This window comes from Typopeltis vanoorti, chromosome 13, assembly GCF_054136105.1.
Source record: "Typopeltis vanoorti isolate ZY-2024b chromosome 13, IOZ_Tvanoo_1.0, whole genome shotgun sequence".
In the NCBI taxonomy this organism is placed as follows: domain Eukaryota; kingdom Metazoa; phylum Arthropoda; class Arachnida; order Uropygi; family Thelyphonidae; genus Typopeltis; species Typopeltis vanoorti.
Window position 1 is genome coordinate 74,382,158 of NC_143561.1, and position 21,009 is coordinate 74,403,166.

The window sequence follows — 21,009 nt, forward strand, 5'->3', positions numbered from 1 at the left end:
AGATTAGCTCTGATGATATTATACTCCTGAATACAAGGAATGTCAAGTTCTTTCCTAATATCCTTGTTTTAATATCATATCATATCATACTGCCAATGATGCCACTGTTCACTCACCTAACCTTTCTCAGAACTCGTATCTCTAGTCTAAAGTCTCTAATCTGTTTTATATGTAACACAGCTCTCAGAACAATAACTTAAAACTGGTTTGAACACTACCTTATATACAGCTAGTTTAATATTTTGAGTTTTCAAAATTTGAATCATCAGAATTCATGGAGAACCGGCCTACCAGTCCGGAACTCGTGGGGGGGGGGGAAGCCCCCTAGTAACCATATCACCACACTGTTATATAACCACAAAAAGAACATCCCTACACTTGACTGGTCTAAACAGAGACCTGATCTCAACCCTACTCAACACCTGTGGGATGAACTAGAGCATTGGGTGAGGTCAAGGAATGTGAACTCCACAAGAGACTAGTACCTCATTATACGCATACAGGAAGAATGGTCCAAAATTCCCACTGATCGCTATCATATGCTTGTGGAAAGTATTCCTCATGGGATCAGTGTAGTCATCTCAGTGAAAGGGGGGGGGGTCCTACATCTTATTAAGATGGGCACCATGACCGTTTGTTCCTCACACTATGGTGTCTATTGACTTTGATTCATTTGCCTCAACATAGAAACTAGGGCCTGAGGAAGTTCAAAATCTCCAGCTGTAATACTTATGGCTTGGTGGATAGGTTCCAACCACTGCAGTGCTCTCTCTTGCAGAAGCATAGATCCATAATCCAAAATCTGATCAGTGTATGATACAAATAGAGCAAAGAACATCTGGCAGCCTGTTTCTCCCCCCCCCCAAGACAGAAGAACTTTGCACCCTATCAAGAAGATAGGGTGCAAAGGATGTTCATCACTTTATCACACTAATCTCGCATTTGGCATACATGAGAAAGGAAACTTAAGTTTCTTGTCAAATAAGAGCCACAAGAATTTGGCTCCTGGTGCAACTGGGATTAATCTTTGCTGTAGTCCAAGTTCAGAATAGCGATGGAGACAATCTCTGCAGCAAAAATGCACACAACCGGTCTTCTATTGTGAAAATCAGACCCCATCCACAAACTCCCATTTTGAAAAGATAGATGGTCAATGGCTTGCTGCAGCTGTTTTCTATTACCATCATATTTTATGAATGATAACAGATGGTCAAGTGATTCACAGAGAGGACATTACTTACAGCTAAGGTAAGTTATTTGGTTAATGAGTTAATCTTGAATGCAAAAAGTGTGACATTTAAAGCAATGAGACCTCGCAGATCTTCCTCCTCTTGGGTATACTGTTGGAAGAGTGGTTTCCACTCAGACTTGAAAGATTTCATGGATAAAAAGAGGGATGTTTCATCTGAGACCAAGCTTGTGTAGGCCTTTCAATATTCCAAATGACCAGTGTAATATGCATTTTCCAAATAACGCTGGCTAGCATTTTAGGAATAATGGATGCTTCCAGTCAAACCAGATGGCTAGTTGTTGACTGATATTCGTAGTCACCAGATAGTGTTCTGCAAAATGGTTGTTTCTCTCCAGAAACCATAAAAGACAAGGGTTAGACATTTTTTCAAGAATCATACACAAACAGCTGGTCAAAGCAATTAGCTGATAGGTTATCGGCCTAAGAAAGGCAATAATCATCTTTTGCCAGGTATCTGGAAATGTTCTCATAGAAAATTCTGTTGAACAGTAATAGCAGTTGATCCTTGGCAGGCGGCAATAGACGTCCGACCATCTCATAATAGATGTTATCTGGTCTAACAGCTATTGGACATCATTTAAAGATGGAAGATTTCATTTCCTGTTTTGTGAACACCCAGTTGTAACCTTATGTACCACTTGAAGAGAACAGAATTTGTTGTTTTTCTGCTTCACATTTTTGGGAAAGGAACTCCAGGGAAGTAAAAAGGAGATGTTGCTAATGTTTTGGCAAAAATCTACCCAAGAGTGTCAGCAATTCTTGTTGGATTGGCAACTGTGTCCATTATGTTCAAGGACCAAAAATGTGTGGGTGGTATATCTGACCTTCATTTTCCAGATTTTATCCCAGACTTCTTTGCTGTTAGTTGCTCTGTTTAGAGAAGATAAATGTTTCCTGCTCAGGCTCAGACCTGTTCAAAAGTAATGAAATTTTTTTTGTTGTGGAGTATCTGCAAAAGATGCTCCAAGCTTTCTTCTATACACCCTTGGCTACTGTGCATTAGCATTTCACCATGGTTTAGAGAAAAGTGGAAACTGACTACATGATTTGGAAATGTAGTTCTGGCAGCTAACAAAATATACTGTCCTACGATTCGCTTTATCACTGTTAGAGATGTGTTACGGAATCAAATTCTGCTAAGAAAGAAAAGGTGAGGTAGTCAGTTTGCTCAATTTTCTATCATATCATACTATCTGTGATGCAGTACAAAAGTGGATATCATGAGGAAATGATCACTCCTAAATAAGTTGTCATCAGTTTCCCACTTAAACAGTGGGAGGAAGAGGAGGAATAGCAGACAGCTATTTCAATGGCAATGAATTTGGGTAGGCATTTGGCAAGAAGACATTGCTACCAGTATTCAAGAGGGAGAGAGTATTGTTGTCGAGCATGGCACTATCCCACAGAATGTTGTTTGTTCATTTAAATCTCCTGTTAAAAGTGAAGGGAGCAGCAACTGCAATATGATTTTATCAAGGTCATCCTGAAGATATCTGTACCAGGAGGTAAATAGATGTTTCAATTATTTTATTTGTGGGGAACAGAGATATGCACCCCTATCTATTAAAGGATCTGGAGGCACATCTTTGAAATTTCATTTACAGTAAGCCTATATCAAGTTTTCTCTTTGATAAGCTTTAAAGAGACAGCAAGCATATCATATCATTCAGGGATGTTTTAGTTATTAAAATATGGTACAGAAAAACCGGTTAAGGCCCTATTGACACTTTTTTTATAGTTGCCTTCTCAGCATAAGAGAGTTTACCACTAGATGTTGTTGTTGCTATTTTTGTTATATATAACCTCTTCACCTCCTGATAGGGTTGCTCTGATCAGTCCTAATTTTTTTCTATCCCCTTTTCATCTTTCATGCATGCTCAGGAGTGGGATGGGTGATCTCTCTCACAACCAGGGTATTTCAGTGTTTTGCACTGATCATCTTTGTTCCCATGGTCTCTGCTGCCACATCAGGCACAGATGGCAGAGCCACAAAAAGCAGTCTGAGAATGACCATATGTCTAATGTTTAAAGCAGGGTAAAGAATTCAAGTCTGACTGGGCTTGCGGTCTCCCTAGCAATACGGAAGGAGATGTAATACAACACACCAATCACATGTTCCCAAACGGCACTCTTTCTTTTGCAGTTTAAAAAAAAACGACACACACACACACACAGGTAGATACAGTTCTATATTGATGGAACTGTACTCCAGGAGACTGATGAAGCTGAGACTTGGGAGTGTTAGTAGATAGGGAGTTAACATTTAGGGGGAGGGGGGGGCACATAGCAAAAGTGGCTGAAGTAGCTCATCAAGTCACCTGATTACGAAGAATAACTTGATGAGCAGAGACAAGCAGGTTATTGTTCCTCTTTATCAAGCCTTGATAAGACCCATCTTAAATACTGTGGACAGATCTGGCACCAGCGTTTCTTGGTAATGAGGAAGAGGTGGAGAGGATCGAGAGGCGAGTAACCAAGATGGTAGCAGGTATATGGAATGAACCTTACGTGAACAGGTTGAAGATTTGTGGGTTACAGAAACTGGTTGATGGGCGAAAAAGGAGTGACATGATTGAGACATACAAATTACTGCAAGGTTTTTCACAAGATTAATTCAGAGAATATTTTTCAGAACAAGTGTGTGATGGGAGAACTAAGCGCCATCCATGGAAACTGAGTAAGAGTGTAGTTAGCAAGGGTGTTAGAACTAGGTTTTTTGCTTGGAGAGTAGTGAATGAGTGGAATAGGTTGCCGGTCTGTTGTGGGTGTCATGATTGTGAATGAGGTCAAAGCAAAGAATGATAGATACTGTGCAAATGTTAAATAGTTCATGACATGATGTTTAGGACCTCCCTCAATGAGTCTAAGGACTCCTTAGAGTTACCTATAATAATAATATATATATATATATATATATATATATATATATATATATAGAAACTCCCATTTCCCATTATATAGATAAACTCCCCCCACTCTCAACAATATGGTGTCATCAAACCTTGTCAACAGAGCTTCCAACATCTGTTCCACACCAGCTTCTCTTAGTGGAAATTGTCTTTATTTGCCAAACCTTCCTATCCAATGGTTACAATGCCAAAAAGATCTATAAAGCAGGTCTAGCAGACTATGCCTTGGACACCTAGCACAGAATCAGATGGAAGAAAACCACTATGCTCCATCACAGTAAATACAAACTTGAAAGACTCTTTTTAGAATCAGTAGCAGATTGAAAAAAACAGCCAAATCTTAATAAATGACGTGACACCTTTTTTTTGGCAACTCGTATGGTAAAGTATATAAGTTCTGCATCACTGCAACCTGAGTATTTACATTTACATCTAGGTCTGGCTCCAACTGACGAGATCTCAAAAAAAGGCGAAACCGGTCTGGGTAGTGACCCTCCTCCCCATAATGTTTAACATCATACATGCCCACCAGGAGATGTGTTTTACATTAAGAAGGGTTGGCTTATGCTTGGATCCGCCGAAACTTTTATAGTTTCTATATTTGGCATGAAACTCTTATAGTTTCTTTATTCGGCTTTGAAATAATGTTGGATTCAATATCCACTTAATTTGAATAAAAGGTCTATAAATTATCTTTCCCTTCCATCTCCTCTCATCCCTCTCCACATAAAGACTACAGTGATGCAATTGCCATTCCCTATATCTGGAGTAATTCAGAGAAAATAGCCAGGAACTTTAAAAATATATATATAATCTCTGTACTGCTTTCAAACTTCATTTAAAGCTGCCTTCCTTTCTCTGCTCTCCTAAGGATCCACTTCCTCCCTTCTCTATTCCAGGTGTTTACAAGGAGCCTTTGTTCTTGCAACTTATCATATTATAGTCAAACTTGGAGATCTGATAACATCTGCCTAGAAGAACACAAAAAATATATCTCCCACAACTGTGGTCAGTCAGGTCTAGCAGACTATGCCTTGAATACCTAGCACAGAATCAGATGGAAGAAAACCACTATGCTCCATCATAGTAAATACAAACTTGAAAGACTCTTTTTTAGAATCAGTAGCAAATTGAAAAAAAACAGCCTAATCTTAATAAATATGGTTATATTAAACTTCCTAAGATTCGGGAAACTTTAATTCTTAGGCCTCCCACCCAACATCTAAGGCAAGCCAACAGCACCACTCATAAGATGTCTTCATTTAGTCTAATTTCATTTCTTCCATTTATTGTTTCTGGTGTGTTTTACAATTTTAACATTGTATTCCTGAAGTTGTCTCTGTGACAGAGACTAAATATATTTCAACAATTAAGCCAGCTGCTTAATTATTTCTCTTTATGCTGTAATTATTCCAATGAACTGTATCATGAGTAAACCACACCTAAGCCTAAATACTAGTTGACTAAATTCCAACATAAATGGCATTCATCACCACTTCCAAACCACCATCTCTTAAACAGAAACTCAATCAACCTAAAGTTCACTTTCAATGACCAAATAACTTATGATCATTTTGCCACAAAGATGGTACTTGTGCCATTGTGTGATCTGACATCTCCAGAGAATGCCAAATTTAGAATCCCCTGCTTTTGACCTCCATTTTATAATGAAGTGACTATTGATAAAGGGGATATGGCTATAATAACAGACTGCTCATTTTTGCAAAGGCATTTGGCAGGATACCACAAACTCTGTTACACAAATTGGAGCAATGGAGAAGCAGAATTCAGGAGAAAGCAAGCCATTAGCAGAATGTAGCAGACTCTGTAGTTAGAAAAATGCTATTTAACGTGTAAATTAATAATATAAGAAATGATTTCAGCAGAAATATTCCACTGCCCGCCAATGATCCAAAACTGGGTAGAGAAGCAGTTAATCAAGGTGATGTAGAGAGCCTGCAGAATGATTTGAACATAACGACATTATGAGTAATGGATAATAGGTACCAGTTTAATGTACAAAAGTGTAAAGTTATGCACTTTGGGATGAAAAGACAAAGCTTTGCATTACTACACGAAATACAGATTATTTATGAAATATAAAGAAATACAGAAAATTTATGAAACTAAATATTTGGAGTATTGAGGAACAGAGAGTTGTTTAGAAGGTTTGTAAGAAGTGACCAAAATAACTCACAGAATTACTTGGTTATGGAACCCAGTTAAGGCTTTGGTATGGCCACATTGTGGATTATACACAGATCTAGTCATCTCAGTTTCTTGTGGATGAGGAAGAAGTGGAGAGGCTCAAGCAATGTGACCAAGATGGTGAGTGATCACTGGAATATACTCTGTAAAGATGAATTGATGGTTTGTAGTTTGCAGAAGTTGGTTAATAGGCTAAAGCAAAACAAGCAAAAATGAGTAAGACTGTGGTCAACAAAGGAATCAGGACTTTCACATAGAGAATGGTAAATGAATCAAATTGGTTGATAGTCTGTTGTGATTTTTTAGTTGTGAATGTAATCATTGAAGTAGGACAGGTATTGTGTGGGTCTCTCACAATGAGTCTTTGAACTTCATAGAGAAACCATGCAATAATAACTTTTTTTTTTTTTTTTTTAATATCTAGATAACTGAAGATTGCTATGTTCCACTGATTATATTTTTCCATCAGTTGCCACTATTGTTATTGTGTTCGACACTGATGGTACTATTCACCTGTACTTCTTTTTATGCTTGTTCCTTTTGTTATTCAACTGTTCCTTTCAAATTTTCTTCTGTTGTGATGGTATACTTAAGTTTGCATATTTCAAGGTGAATTATTATTATTAGGGGTATCTCCATGGAGTCAGTAGACACATTTCAGGAGACCCAAACTATCACAACAATATCTATCATATCTCTTCTTGAATTCATTTACAGACGAAGAACTCATAACGGTGATTTCTCACATTTGGTCCCCAGGATTTGAAGGGGATAAATTAACTGTGGAAAGGGTACAAAGGCAGATAACAAAGATGGTTTCAGGACTGTACAATGATAGTTATGAGGATCGGCTGAGGGAATGTGGACTGTAGAGTTTGGTGGATAGGAGGAGAGGTGATATGATTGAGACTTTTAAACTGTTGAGAGGTGGTTACAGGGTTTACACTGGGGAGTTCTTTTGCTTGGTTGAACAGCGGGAAGGAGTGATGACAAGAGGCCATCCCTGGAAGTTACGAAAGGCAACTGTGAGCAAGGGGGGGGGTGCGGAGTGGTTTCTTTGCATGGAGGGTGGTTGAACCATGAAATGCATTGCCTGATGGAGTGGCGAGAGTGAGAATGGTCAATGAGTTTAAGGAGTGGTATGATAGACTTTGTGTTTCTTAGGGGGGGACCTTCCCTCGATGAGTCTTGATTAGACCTTGTGTTTCTTAGGAAGGACTTCCCACGATGAGTCTTTTGACTCCATGGAGGCCTGAATAATAATAAAAAAAAAACTGAGACAAGCAATGCATTCATTCCAGGCAAAAAGCCTTGTTCTCACACCCTCGTTAACCACACTTTTCCTTAATTTCCAGGGATGACCTCTTGTTCTTCCATCACTCTCACACAGCTGAAACATTTCCCTTGCATCAATCTTATAAAAACCTTTTAGTAATTTAAATGTTTCTATCGTATCCCCCCTCTTCTCCCCCTTATCAACCAACCTCTGCAATCCACAAGCTCTTAATCTATCAATGTAGGGAGCATTTTTTACATTACTCACCAACTTAGTCACTCTCCTCTGAACCCTCTCCACAACTTCCTTATCTCCAAGGAATCCAGGTGACCAGACCTGAGCACAGTAATCCAAATGAGGAAGTATCAATGCTTTATAAAGGGGAATAATAACTTCTTTATCTCTGGTTGATAGTCTATTGTGATTTTTTGGTTTTTAATATAATCATTGAAGTAGGATAGGCATTCTGTGGGTCTCTCACGATGAGTTTTTGAATTCCATAGAGAAACCATGCAATATTAACTTTTGTGGACACCTTATGATCACTAAGTTATACTAGGCCTGACATTAACCAGCAGTAGTACTGCATTATTCCCTTTGTACATGTGTTGTAATATGATGATGAACAGAATTTCAAAAATATGCTCATCCATGAGAAGTGAGTTCTTGGGTGTTGAGTAAATAAATTAGAAGGGGAGTTTCTATATATATATACATATATATATATATAAAGATATAGTCACCAATTTTATTTCTGTAATGGCAATACTATGTATAACTCATTCTTATGTTCATAATTTAAATGTTGTAGCAATTCTGCTTTATTCCTGAATGAAGCTCATATACTGAGCAAAATATATAGGTAAATTAAATAAATTCTAGTTTTCTTTTACATGTGTGAAGTCGTTATTTATATTGTAATAACCAGAATGTTTTTCCAATTGTTTTTCTCAATTGCAGCTACTTTTTAAAAACATCACTAATTCTGTTCATTAGTCAGTGTTTTGAAGCCATTTTCAAATTAGAAAAGGCACTAATATAATTAATTACTGCATAGCCCTGTGAACAGTTTTATGACTTGAATGTCTTTATCATCTTTTGTGTAATAGCACAAAAGAAACTGAACTATTATTCATAAAATTGGGATTCAAGGCACACTATAAGCATCTGAAATGAATGGAAAATTATCATTAATAAATATAAATAAAAAATTTTCACATAACACAGATATCATTTTCTCCAGGAAACTGGGTTTTTCATCCCATGTACAGACAAATTAGCCATGAGAATACACACACAATATACAGAAAAAAATACTGGTGTTGATGGTGATGAGCAGTAGAAATGTCGTGTGTATTTGGAGAATTAAGCAGTAGGGGAGACAGTGAGATAAGTGTAGCTGAGTACAGTGCCCACCAGCGATGAGTCCATGGAGGCATCACATGATAATAATAATCACCAATAAAATGTACGAGTTTTTTCATTCTCTTCATATCTCACAGACTGATAAGCACACTAAGGTAAACAGTTTCTCTGTGTATAAATGAGTATTAAAACTATAGTCCATTAGTACAATGGATGCAAAGTTTAGTTTTGCATTTTATTTTTAAGATAAAATAACATTTTTAACTCAATATGGAAACTCAACTTAGCGAACTACAGTGTGAAGAATTTTTCAAGCTATTATAGGCCTCCATTAACACACAAATGCTGATATCTGCAATCAACTAGAGTGAGATTTTTTCAGTTTCTATGTTTCTTTAAAACATCTATTCTCTTTTCTATTTTATTTCCAGTGTTACACATTATCATATCCACTTCACTGATAATATGCACTCGCAAAGTGCTTGTTCAGTAGTTTAGCTCTACAGAAATTTTCCTATTTATGTATACACATTACGAGAATGTACATTTACCAAATTTATGCTTCCTTTCATAGCAATATAGCCATCAGTGACTTAAAGAATCATATCAGTTTCCAGGAGTTTTGTTTTAGGTTATACAAGGTAGGTTCCAAAAGTTTCCAGCCTGACATACAAAATTCATGCCAATTTTACAATGCCATGCATGACAGATAGCACCATCTATGAGCTTAGTGTACCAGTTTCAACTGTTTACCTGAATCATTCAGTTGGAGGCACTCGTTTGACTAACACGTGGTGCGCTAAGTGGCTGTAATGTTAAAAATTTGAGTACTGCACTATGATAAAGTTTTTCACCAAAGAAGGGCTTTCTCCATGTGCTATCAAACAGCTACTGGATGGTGTTTATGGGGAAGCTTCTACTTCATATTCCACTATGAAGGAATGGACTAAACAGTTTCACCTAGGAAGAAGGCATCGAAGATGATCCTCATGATAGCGTGTGGAAGTAATGACTGAGGAAAATGACTCTTGTTGAGGAGGAACTACTCAATGACAGACAGCTGAAGTTCAAAGAAATCTCAGCAAGGTTGGGGCTTTCTATAACAGCCATCTTTATATATATGCATTTCTCTCTCTCTCTCTCTCTCTCTATATATATATATATATATATATTTTAAAATAGTTGGATGACTTAAACCGAGAGTAAGGTAAAAGGGGGGGGGGAGTAATAGTTAATAGTAAAAACACGACTAGTTTAGGCTTATAACAGTCTTCATCAGGTGACATCATAAAAGAAAAAACACTAAACACTGAAGGTTAAAAAAAAATATGAACAACAGAGAGTCTCTATACATACTAACAGTCTCTATACATCTAACTTTAAATACAACGTTGTAGTTGTATTTAAAGTTGTTCTTTCGTTTGTTGCATTATTGGGAGAGTGCGTGCTTGCAGCATCATGTGAATGCCAGTACATAATTACAGCTGAATGACTATCTGGGAGGTTATAGCTCAAGTTATTATTTAGATGTTCAGGATTGAGGATGATTTCCCTAGTTTCTACGATTTTTCTCTCCAATTCATTATGGCAATGAAAGATGTTAGTAGTTCTGTCCCAGTGGACTGTATGACTTGGGTTTTCATCATTAGGATCAGCCGAGAAAAGGATATGGCTTGATAAGGCACTGGCTCGCTGTCTCTTGTAAGCAGTGTTCCTCCATACGTAATTCAATAGATTTGTCCATCTGGCCAAAATAAGGAATATCACAATCACACCATATTTTGTACACACCAGGATATTTAAGATGATGACAAGGTTTTGGGTAAGGGAGTAAAAAATAAAATAAAAATAAAATTTATAATAACAAAGTAAATCTTATCAGAAAATTTGAAACATTAAAAAGAGTACAAAATAATAGGAACTTCTCAAAACCCCACATCAACTTTGACAAAGTCGTAATTAACAAATCTTCTCACATACTTTCAGACGAAGAAAAAAGCATCCTTTGTAGAGGTCTAAATTTTATTCCTTCTCCAAAATTTATCCCAAAAGAATCACTCCTTACCAAAATAGAAAAAGCTATTTCATTCCTTCCTTCACAAGATGCAAAACTTATGTGTATTGAATCCATCTTCATTATCAATAATGCAAAACCACCCGCAGATAACATTACTTCGACAGAACGCAAAGCAATTAAGAGTTTAAAAAATAACAGAGATATAATTATTCTTCCCACAGACAAAGGTAATGCAACAGTTATCCTCAACTCTGAAGATTACCAAAATAAGATGCTTGAATTACTACAAAGTGATACCTACTCAATACTTGAGAGAGATCCAACTCGAGAACTTCAAAATCATACCAACAACTTATTAAAAACTATCACTGAACTGTCTTGAAACGTTTGCCTGTCTCTATGTTCTCTCCATCCTCTTATTCCGTGCATATATGGAGTTCTAAAAATCCATAAGGAGAACATCCCACTATGTCCCATTGTGGAAGGTATTGATTCTCCGACGTACAAACTTTCTAAACATCTTGCAAAATACCTCAAATGTTTTTCAGGCAAGTCTTTATCCTTTATCAATAACATAGTGACCTTTATTTCGTACATTAAGGATGTGACAGTTAATGAAGATGAAATCATGGCTAGCTTCGACATAATTTCCTTGTTCACTAATATGCCAACAGACGAAGTCATAACATTACTCAAAGACAAGTTATCCAAAAAAATGTTGGCCTTACCCACTGCATCAAGTTCGGTTACTTTAGATTCCAAGATCTATATACAAGCAAAATCATGGTCTGTCTCGCGATGGGTATTCCTTTATCCCCTGTTCTTGCAAAGGATTTTGAAGCCAAGGCTATCTCTTCCATTGCTTTAACACATGTGGATGACATTTTCCTTATTTGGAGCCATGGACATGATTCCCTAATGAATTTCCTGGAACATCTCATAGTTGACATCCAAGTATAAAGTTCACAGCAGAGCTTGAAACTGATAGTTCCCTGCCTTTTCTAGATGCAAAACTGACCCGCTCTTCTGGTAAACTTAAAATTGTGATGTATAGAAAGCCTACACATACCATCAGATATCTTCATAGTCAGTCCCATCACTTTCTTCCCTAAAAATTTGGAAAAATTTCTACCTTGGGACATAGAGCTCGCTCTCTTCTTGATGACCCAAATGAACTTCAAAACTATACCACTTTCATACTTAATGGATATTCTGAAAGAATTATTAAAAAATTTCTTCTAAATCCTCCTAGACATCACACAGAAGAAATAAATACATTTAAAGGCAATACATCTATTCCTTACATAAGTTCAGTTTCACAAAAATTAGCCAAGGTTCTAAAAAAATACAATATCAGAACTTTGTTCACTACACTTCCAAAAATCCGTTCCTTAATAAGCCACCCAAAACCTTGTCATCATCATCATCATCTTAATATCCTGATGTGTACAAAATATGGTGTGATTGTGATATTCCTTATTTTGGCCAGTGGACAAATCTATTGAATTACATATGGAGGGACAAGAGACAGCGAGCCAGTGCCTTATCAAGCCATATCCTTTTTCTCGGCTGATCCTAATGATGAAAACCCAAGTCATACAGTCCACTGGAACAGATCTACTAACATCTTTCGTTGCCAGGATGAATTGGAGAGAAAAATTGTAGAATCTAGGGAAATCATCCTCAATCCTGAACATTTAAATAATAACCTGAGCTATAACCTCCCAGATAGAGTCATTCAGCTGTAATCATGTACTGGCATTCACGTGATGCTGCAAGCACGCAATCTCCCAACAATGCAACAAACAAAAGAACAGCTTTGAATACAACTACAACGTTTTCATGCTAATTATGTATAGATACTCTCTATGTTGTTCATAGTTTTTTTAACCTTCAGTGTTTAGTGTTTTTTCTTTTATGATGTCACCTGATGAAGACTGTGCCTAAACTAGTCGTGTTTTTACTATTAACCCCCCCCCCCTTTTACCTAACTCTCGGTTTAAGTCATTCAACTCTATTTTACAATATGTATTTCAACCGAGTCAATGAATCATCATACATACATATATATATATATATGTAAAGTGTCTCCCACCCATTCAAAGTGTGTGTGTGTGTGTATATATATATATATATAATGTCTCCCATCCATTCAAAGTATATACATATATATAATGTCTTCCACCCATTCAAAGTATCCAAATATAAAGTTGTGAAATTTGTCAAAAACACACATTTCACATTTCATGTCATTATGGCCATCCTTTCCCAACATGACAACATAAGGAACTTTATTTGATGCTGTTGGTCTTCACGTAAAAGGGACCAAAGTAAACCAATGTAACATTACTTGAAGTATGAAACCTGTACTTTCAATTACACAGAAACTGCAGAATTTCTAGAATAAGATTTGTAGCTTAAATAGCATTATTAAATTAAATATTACCTCTATCGCGTTATAAAAAAAAAAAAAAAAGTTGCCATTCAAGCATGTTTCAATCAGCCAGCATAAAATGTGTCATACCTAACAGTGTTTCCTTCTGGATTGTCAATGAATGGACTGTAAGGAGAGGGAGATGCAGTAAATCTATAATTCTGCTCATGCCTAATATTTTTTTAATAGTCAGTAAAAGAGTTAATATGTTCTCCTTCCTTGTGCAGATTAGAGGATGCCAAAATACCCAAATTCTTAAGTTTTTAGTAAATTCAGGCACTGCACTTTCAAACTTGAATGAAAAATTTTGTAGAAAAAGTGGTAGTACAGTTCTTTGATTGATAGCAAGTTTTATACATTGCATTTCTGATAAAACAATACAACTAACACCATTTGTAGAAAAGTAATGAATGGAGATGCAATTCTGCTCACTTGGATTTTTTTTTTTTTTTTGGTCATGGTCAGAAAAAATAATCATAAGAGGTGTATTTTTTTAATATATTGCTCCCACATACGAGAGACTACAATGTCTATAGCAAATAAATGCAATGGGTGGGAAGTATGCATTATTGACAAATTCTCATTTCAGTTTTGCACAATTCAGATAAAGGTTTTGTGTGTGAGCTTCAAAATAGTTTTGATAAAAGTTAAAATGATAGAAAGGACATTGCATTTCTGATAAAACAATAGGACTAACAAAACTTGTAGAAAAGTAATGAATTAGAATACTCTAATTTTTTTATATTTTTTTCATGGTCTGAAAATATAATCATAAAAGGTGTATTTTGTAAAAGTTACAATGGATATTTGTAACTTTCACAGAATTTCCTTTTATTCACTTCAAATTAAAATATCCAACATTATGAATGGTACAGATCTAGAAAAAGCGTGTGAGAGTGTATTAAAAAAAAAAAAAAAAAAGCATCTGTGCACTGACGTGGTCACCTTGGTTTGAGAGAAAGAGATGAACAGTTCCGAAAAGATCCAACAGCATGCAACCAAACCGTATAATTGTGCGTATTATTATTATTATGTGACACCTCCAGGAGTCCAGGGACTCATCGTGGGAGAGCACTTTATTCTACTTCACTACATAATCTTGCCTCACAATGAAGAAGTTTACACGAGATCATAGTCTTGTGTAAACATCTTCAAAAGTTTGAGAAATAGGCAAGAGAAGATGAGTTAATAATATAAGCATATTAATTTGAAAGAGGAAGTTATAGTAACAAAACAGAAATGAGATTTCACAGCTAACATCAGATAGAAAGAGAATTCAAGAGGGCCACTGTTGGAAGCTGGCTGGGGATGCGATTACATGCCCAGTTCTTCTGCCTATTTGACATACACTAGTGGCCAAAATTGTGGAAACCTTTTGGAAAAAGTGTATTTTTGAGGTTTGATGGCTCATACCATCACTTTTTTGATGTAATACCATAAAATTATATATCAATGGAAAGATAATTTAATCAAGAATGTAATGCAACAAAGTTTGTTCAATTATCTGTATTCTATGAAAAGTTATAGCCAAATAACCAGAAAAAAGAAGCACAACTTGCTTAGGTTGATATGAAGTAGCTTTCCTTCATTTGAATGTAGCCAATGAGCATGAGTGTTTAGGCAGCCAATCAGGTATCATCTTGTTTTGGCAATGAGCCAATAAGGTCACAGTAGGATTCAACTATTGATGTCATGTACTGGAGCTGAGTGGAGGACATTTGTCAATGTGTTATGTGATTGCTATCAAGTTGGTTGGTTTTTTTTGTGTTCTTTCATTTAGTGAGCGTGTAAAACGTAATAAAATTAAAGAAATGGCACAAAGAGTTGACTGGTCACCAGAAAGCGATGTAAAATAGTACTATTAAGTTAACAATGCTACAGTTATGAAGAAATTATAAGAAAAATTGGTGGAAACTTAACCAAAAGTGGCATTTCTAAATTTTTGAAGAGGTATAAGGAGACTCAATCACTACAAACCCAGACTGGTAAAGGCAAGAAAAGGTGTACAACAGCATGTGATGATAGAAGAATTGAGAGACTGTGCCTACATGACAGAAGAAAATCATCTGGATATATACAAGATGAAATGGTGCAATACAATGTGAAATTGAGTGCAAGGACTGTTCGGCACAGACTGCAGGAATTTGGTTTAAATGCTAGAATTCAACAAAAAAAGCCATTTTTATCTCTCAAACAAAGGTTGAAAAGATTAAACTGGGCTATAACCCATGTTAACTGGACAGCAGAACAATGGGACAGTGTTATTTGGAGTGATGAGACCAAAATCTCCATGTTTGGTAGTAATGGCATAAAATATGTAAGGAGAATTTTTTTTTTAAATAAAGAAACCTGTGGTGCGTTCATAATTAGAAGAAACACGTATAAACCACAGTGAAAATTATTTAATTGTAAATATTTCATCCTAAGTATCTTAGGACATCATCAGTACAGTATTTAAACAAAATTAGGAATAACATACAGTTAGGGCGCATGATTACAATAGAATCTCATGAAAAAGTGCATAACGTGTTAAAGTAGTAAAAAAAAAAAAAAAAAAAAAAAAAAAACATTAATTATTTAACAATTTTGTATGATAATTTCCCATGTTTTAGGAATAGTAAGAACGTCGTTGCGGTTTAGGTTTGGTCCGTGTATTAGGGCTTCAGAACTTTCTTTGTATAAACGTTCATGTTTAAATAAAGATCTATGTAAAAGTTTAGCCTTTTCCCAATGGATCCTATGGTTTGGATTTTCAATTCCGTGTTGAGAGAGGCCAGATTTCTGCGGTTTAAGAAGACGAATGTGGTCTTGATGTTCCGAGATGCGTTTCTGAACAGACCTACCTGTCTGTCCAAAGTAAGATAATTTGCATGAGCATGGAATCTCATAAACACCAGGTAACATCAAGGGTGAGAATTTGTCCTTAGGAGAAGGTAATAAGTTGTAAATTTGGTTGATAGGTTTGTAAGTAGTGGCAAAATTGTATTTCTTCATAATTTTAGAAAGACGTTCTGAGATGCCTTTAACGTAAGGTCTGGGAATCCTATGCACTTCTTCCTGTCTGGTTTGATGTATGCAGAAGTGACTGATGATTTTTTGAGTTGTTTTGGCATTACATCCATTTAGGATGGCTGTATTTTTGATAACTTCTAATTACTGGTTTAAAGATTCTACAGAGGAGCAGAATTTGTGTGCTCTGGAAACTAGTGATTTAATAATGCCAGATTTCTGAGATGGATGATGAGCAGAAGAATTGTGAATGTAGCGACCTGAGAATGTAGGGTTGCGAAAGACGGATGTGGCGATGGAATGTGTAAATCCAAAAAAGAGATACCCTGTGGAGATTCTTTTTCTAATGTAAAGTTGATGCGATGATGAAGAAGGTTAATTTTATCTAGAAACAGTTGTAATTCAGGTTCGGGATGATTCCAGACTGCAAATACGTCATCGACATATCTTAGCCAAATTTTTGGTTTGGGTTCAAAAGTGAATATTTTTTCCTCAAGGTGTTCTAGAAACAAATTTGCTAGGTTTGGTGATAAAGGAGATCCCATTGCTGTTCCTTCCTCTTGCTTGTAAATTTGACCTTTCCAGGTGAAGTAACCTGATGCAATAACAAACTTGAACAATTCAACTATATCAGACGGAAATTTTTGAGTTAGTAATTCTATTGTTTCTTTATGGGGAATGTTTGTGAAGAGGGAGACAATGTCGAAGCTGATTAAAAGTCAGTTTATGATAGTTGAATGTCTTTAATTTTTGTGTGAAACTCAGTAGAATTTTTGATTGAAGAGACTGAGTGGCCTATTTTAGGGCGGAGAAGATTAGATAACAATCTTGATAACTTGTACGTTGGACAGCCGATACAGTCTACGACGGGTCTAAGTGGAACATTAGTTTTGTGTATCTTAGGTAAGCCATAAATTCTAGGGAGGTATTGCATGGTAAGTCTTAAGTTTTTTGATGGTTTCTTCATCTAAGGAGGAAGTTTCATTAAGTAGCTTATTTAATTTTCTGAGTTGACGATTCGTAGGATCAAAATCCAATTTGGAGTAAGTATTACGATCTCGAAGAAGTAAATTCATTTTTCAGTCATATGAATTGGTATCAAGAACCACAGTGGTATTTCCTTTATCAGCTCTAGTAATGATTAAATTTTTGTTACGTTTTAAGGAAATAATAGCTTTCAATTACGACGGTGGGATATTTAATTCTGAAAGTTTGGCATTGTAGATCACTTAGCTACTTCGAAACGAAGTTTGTTGGCTTCAATACTGGAGAGATGCTTGATGTTTCTTTCTATATTATGTATAAAGTCTAAATATGGGAAACACTTTGGTGAAATCGCAAATTTATGGCCTCTTGCTAGAACAAACTCAAAAAATCATCAGTCACTTCTGCATACATCAAACCAGACAGGAAGAAGTCCATAGGATTCCCATACCTTACGTTAAAGGCATCTCAGAAGAACGTCTTTCTAAAATTATGAAGAAATACAATTTTGCCACTACTTACAAACCTGTCAACCAAATTTACAACTTATTACCTTCTCCTAAGGACAAATTCTCACCCTTGATGTTACCTGGTGTTTATGAGATTCCATGCTCATGCAAATTATCTTACTTTGGACGTAAGTATTACGATCCTTGATGTTCCGAGATGCGTTTAGAAACGCATCTCGGAACATCAAGACCACATTCGTCTTCTTAAACCGCAGAAATCTGGCCTCTCTCAACACGGAATTGAAAATCCAAACCATAGGATCCATTGGGAAAAAGCTAAACTTTTACATAGATCTTTATTTAAACATGAACGTTTATACAAAGAAAGTTCTGAAGCCCTACTACACAGACCAAACCTAAACCGCAACGACGTTCTTACTATTCCTAAAACATGGGAAATTATCATACAAAATTGTGTTAAATAATTAATGTTTTTTTTTTTTTTTGTGCTACTTTAACACGTTATGCATGTTTTCATGAGATTCTATTGTAATCATGCGCCCTAACTGTATGTTATTCCTAATTTTGTGTAAATACTGTACTGATGATGTCCTAAGATACTTAGGATGAAATATTTATAATTAAATAATTTTCATTGTGGTTTATGTGTTTCTTCTAATTAGGAGAAGAATCGGAAAAGATTTGCCTCCTGATTGCATTACACCTACCGTGAAACACCCACTTAGTGTTATGATATGGGGTTGTATGACATCAAAAGGTGTGGGCATAATATGCGTGATTAATGGGAATATAAATGCCCAAAAATACATAAATGAAATACTTGAGCCCAAACTGAAGCCTTCTGCAGATGATATTTTCCAAGATAATGAAGCATTTATATTTCAACAGGATTCAGCTCCATGTCATGGTGCTGCTGCGTGCAAAAAGTGGTTTCAAGATAATCATATTCCACTGCTGGAATGGCCTTGGAATACCCCAGACCTTAACTCAATCGAAAATCTATGGAGCCGACTAAAGAAACTTGTTAGTCAGAAGCAACCCACCAATAAAGCCCAATTAATAGAAACAATAATTCAATCTTGGTTCCACATTATAACAGCTACAGAACTAAAAAGCTTGGTTCACTCCATGGGAAGGCCGGATTTAACGCTAAAGGTTACCCAACTAAGTATTAACTCACATTGTGAGAATTTTGTATATCTCATTTTCTCTATGTGTTTCACTTTTCTTCTTTATAACTGCTGTTCTAATAAAAAAAATCCTTCATAAAAGTTATTGCATTACATTCTTGATTAAATTATCTTTCCGTTGATATATAATTTTACGGTAGCACATCAAAAAAATGTGATGTTATGAACCATCAAACCTCAAAAATACACTTTTTCCAAAAGGTTTCCACAATTTTGGCCACTAGTGTATATCTTCAGTAAATGTATTCAATAAAAGATGTCAGGTTGTTAAGTATGAGTGTCTAAATGGGATCTTGGAATCCATAGAAGAGAATTCGTAATAATAACAAATTCTGACATACCTCGTTGAGCCAAACGTACTTCCAAATGGAGTTGGTTGTTGAGCTGTTTGCATTGGTAGTCCAAATGTAAAGCTTCCACCACTCATTGTGACTGCAATGTTTTCTGGATGATAGAGGAGTGTTCAAAAAATGGGGTACACAACTACACAAATGTCCTTAATAACATTAAAATATTGAGCACACTACTTTTGGAATGTTTGTCCCTCACAAAGAATGTGCATTCACATAAAGTTAACACAATCCACGTTTCATTGTATTCATCACTAAATCACTGACGTTATCATCAAAGAAAATTTCTATAACAATCATCTTGTAGTGCGAGACTGAAATTCGTTCATTGGCAACTCTTTATTAGCTGCTACTATCGAAATTTACGTGGAAAATTAGAACCAGTATAACATGGACAAATTTATTCAAATATACAGCAAACCCACGAAGCCGAAACGCCACAAAACCTATATGACAAATAAATTTTGGCTACAAAACATAGAACTTCGAAATAAAAATATATAACTGCATGATCAACTGTAATACAATTAAAATAAACGAGCACGAAACGCCAAAGTTACAAATGACGACTGCTACTAGCGCCTCGCTCACAGCAGTCCAACTTAACTGATAGAAAACACAATTCACTAATTTAAATTAAGGGGATATTAAATCCCACATTGTTTTAAAACCGAATAAGAAACTCAAAGATTGGAATCAGAGCGTTTCATGCCGAATATAGTAAACTATAAAAAAATAGGCGATTACTAGCGTAAGCTAATGCAAGTAGTCCTAGTACGTAGTACAATACCGGGCAACTCGTTGCAAAGGTGAGTAAAGTTCTGTTCGCTATTCTTGGTATTTTCCATAATGTAAAAACACATTTCCTAGGAAATGTATGCTGTTATTACATTATGGTAGGAGGTTACTATCCAGACCGATTTCAGCCTTTTTTGAGGCTTCATCGGTGAGTAGCTAGACCAAATTAATACCAAAGGGTATAGCGAAAAGAACTTATATACTCTGCTATAGAGTTGTCCAAAAGGTGCACCCATCAAGATACTTAAATATAAAGAGCCAACAGGCTTCATGGAAAATACCAAGAATAGCGAACAGAACTTTACTCACCTTTGCAACAAGTGGCCCGATATTGTATTACATACAAGGACTACTTACATTAACTTATGCTAGTAATCGCCGATTTTTTTATAGTTTACTATATTCGGCATGAAACTCTCTGATTCCAATCTTTGAGTTTCTTATTCGGTTTTAAAACAATGTGGGATTTAATATCCCCTTAATTTAAATAGTGTTTATATCGCCGAAATGAAGCCTCTTGGCTCTTTATATTTAAGCAACAATTCACAAATACTGTAAAACTTCTATAATAATAGGCTGGGAAAGTTGTTGTGTTAGCAGTTGCACTTAAAAATGTATAAACAACACGATTCCACACTGCTGTCATAAATATTACACGACTATTCAAGACCTCAAAACTAACGAAAGGGTTTCAATAAACATAGGTCCAGAAATTGTGCAATTATTATTATTATTATTTACGGTATT

The 21,009-nt window shown here is 35.8% G+C and overlaps 1 protein-coding gene across 2 annotated transcripts in view; it reads right to left on the reverse strand.

The window, feature by feature from the left end:
- The window catches only part of Nup58 (nuclear pore complex protein Nup58), a 271,379-nt gene extending 251,340 nt beyond the window's left edge, over nt 1–20,039 (reverse strand). For both annotated transcript variants that reach the window (XM_090402967.1, XM_090402968.1), the window contains exon 1: nt 19,456–20,039. In XM_090402967.1, the coding sequence (XP_090259093.1) occupies nt 19,456–19,541 (86 nt within the window). In that variant the 5' untranslated portion in view covers nt 19,542–20,039. The remainder of the gene's footprint in view (nt 1–19,455) is intronic.
- Nucleotides 20,040–21,009: the final 970 nt, after the last annotated feature.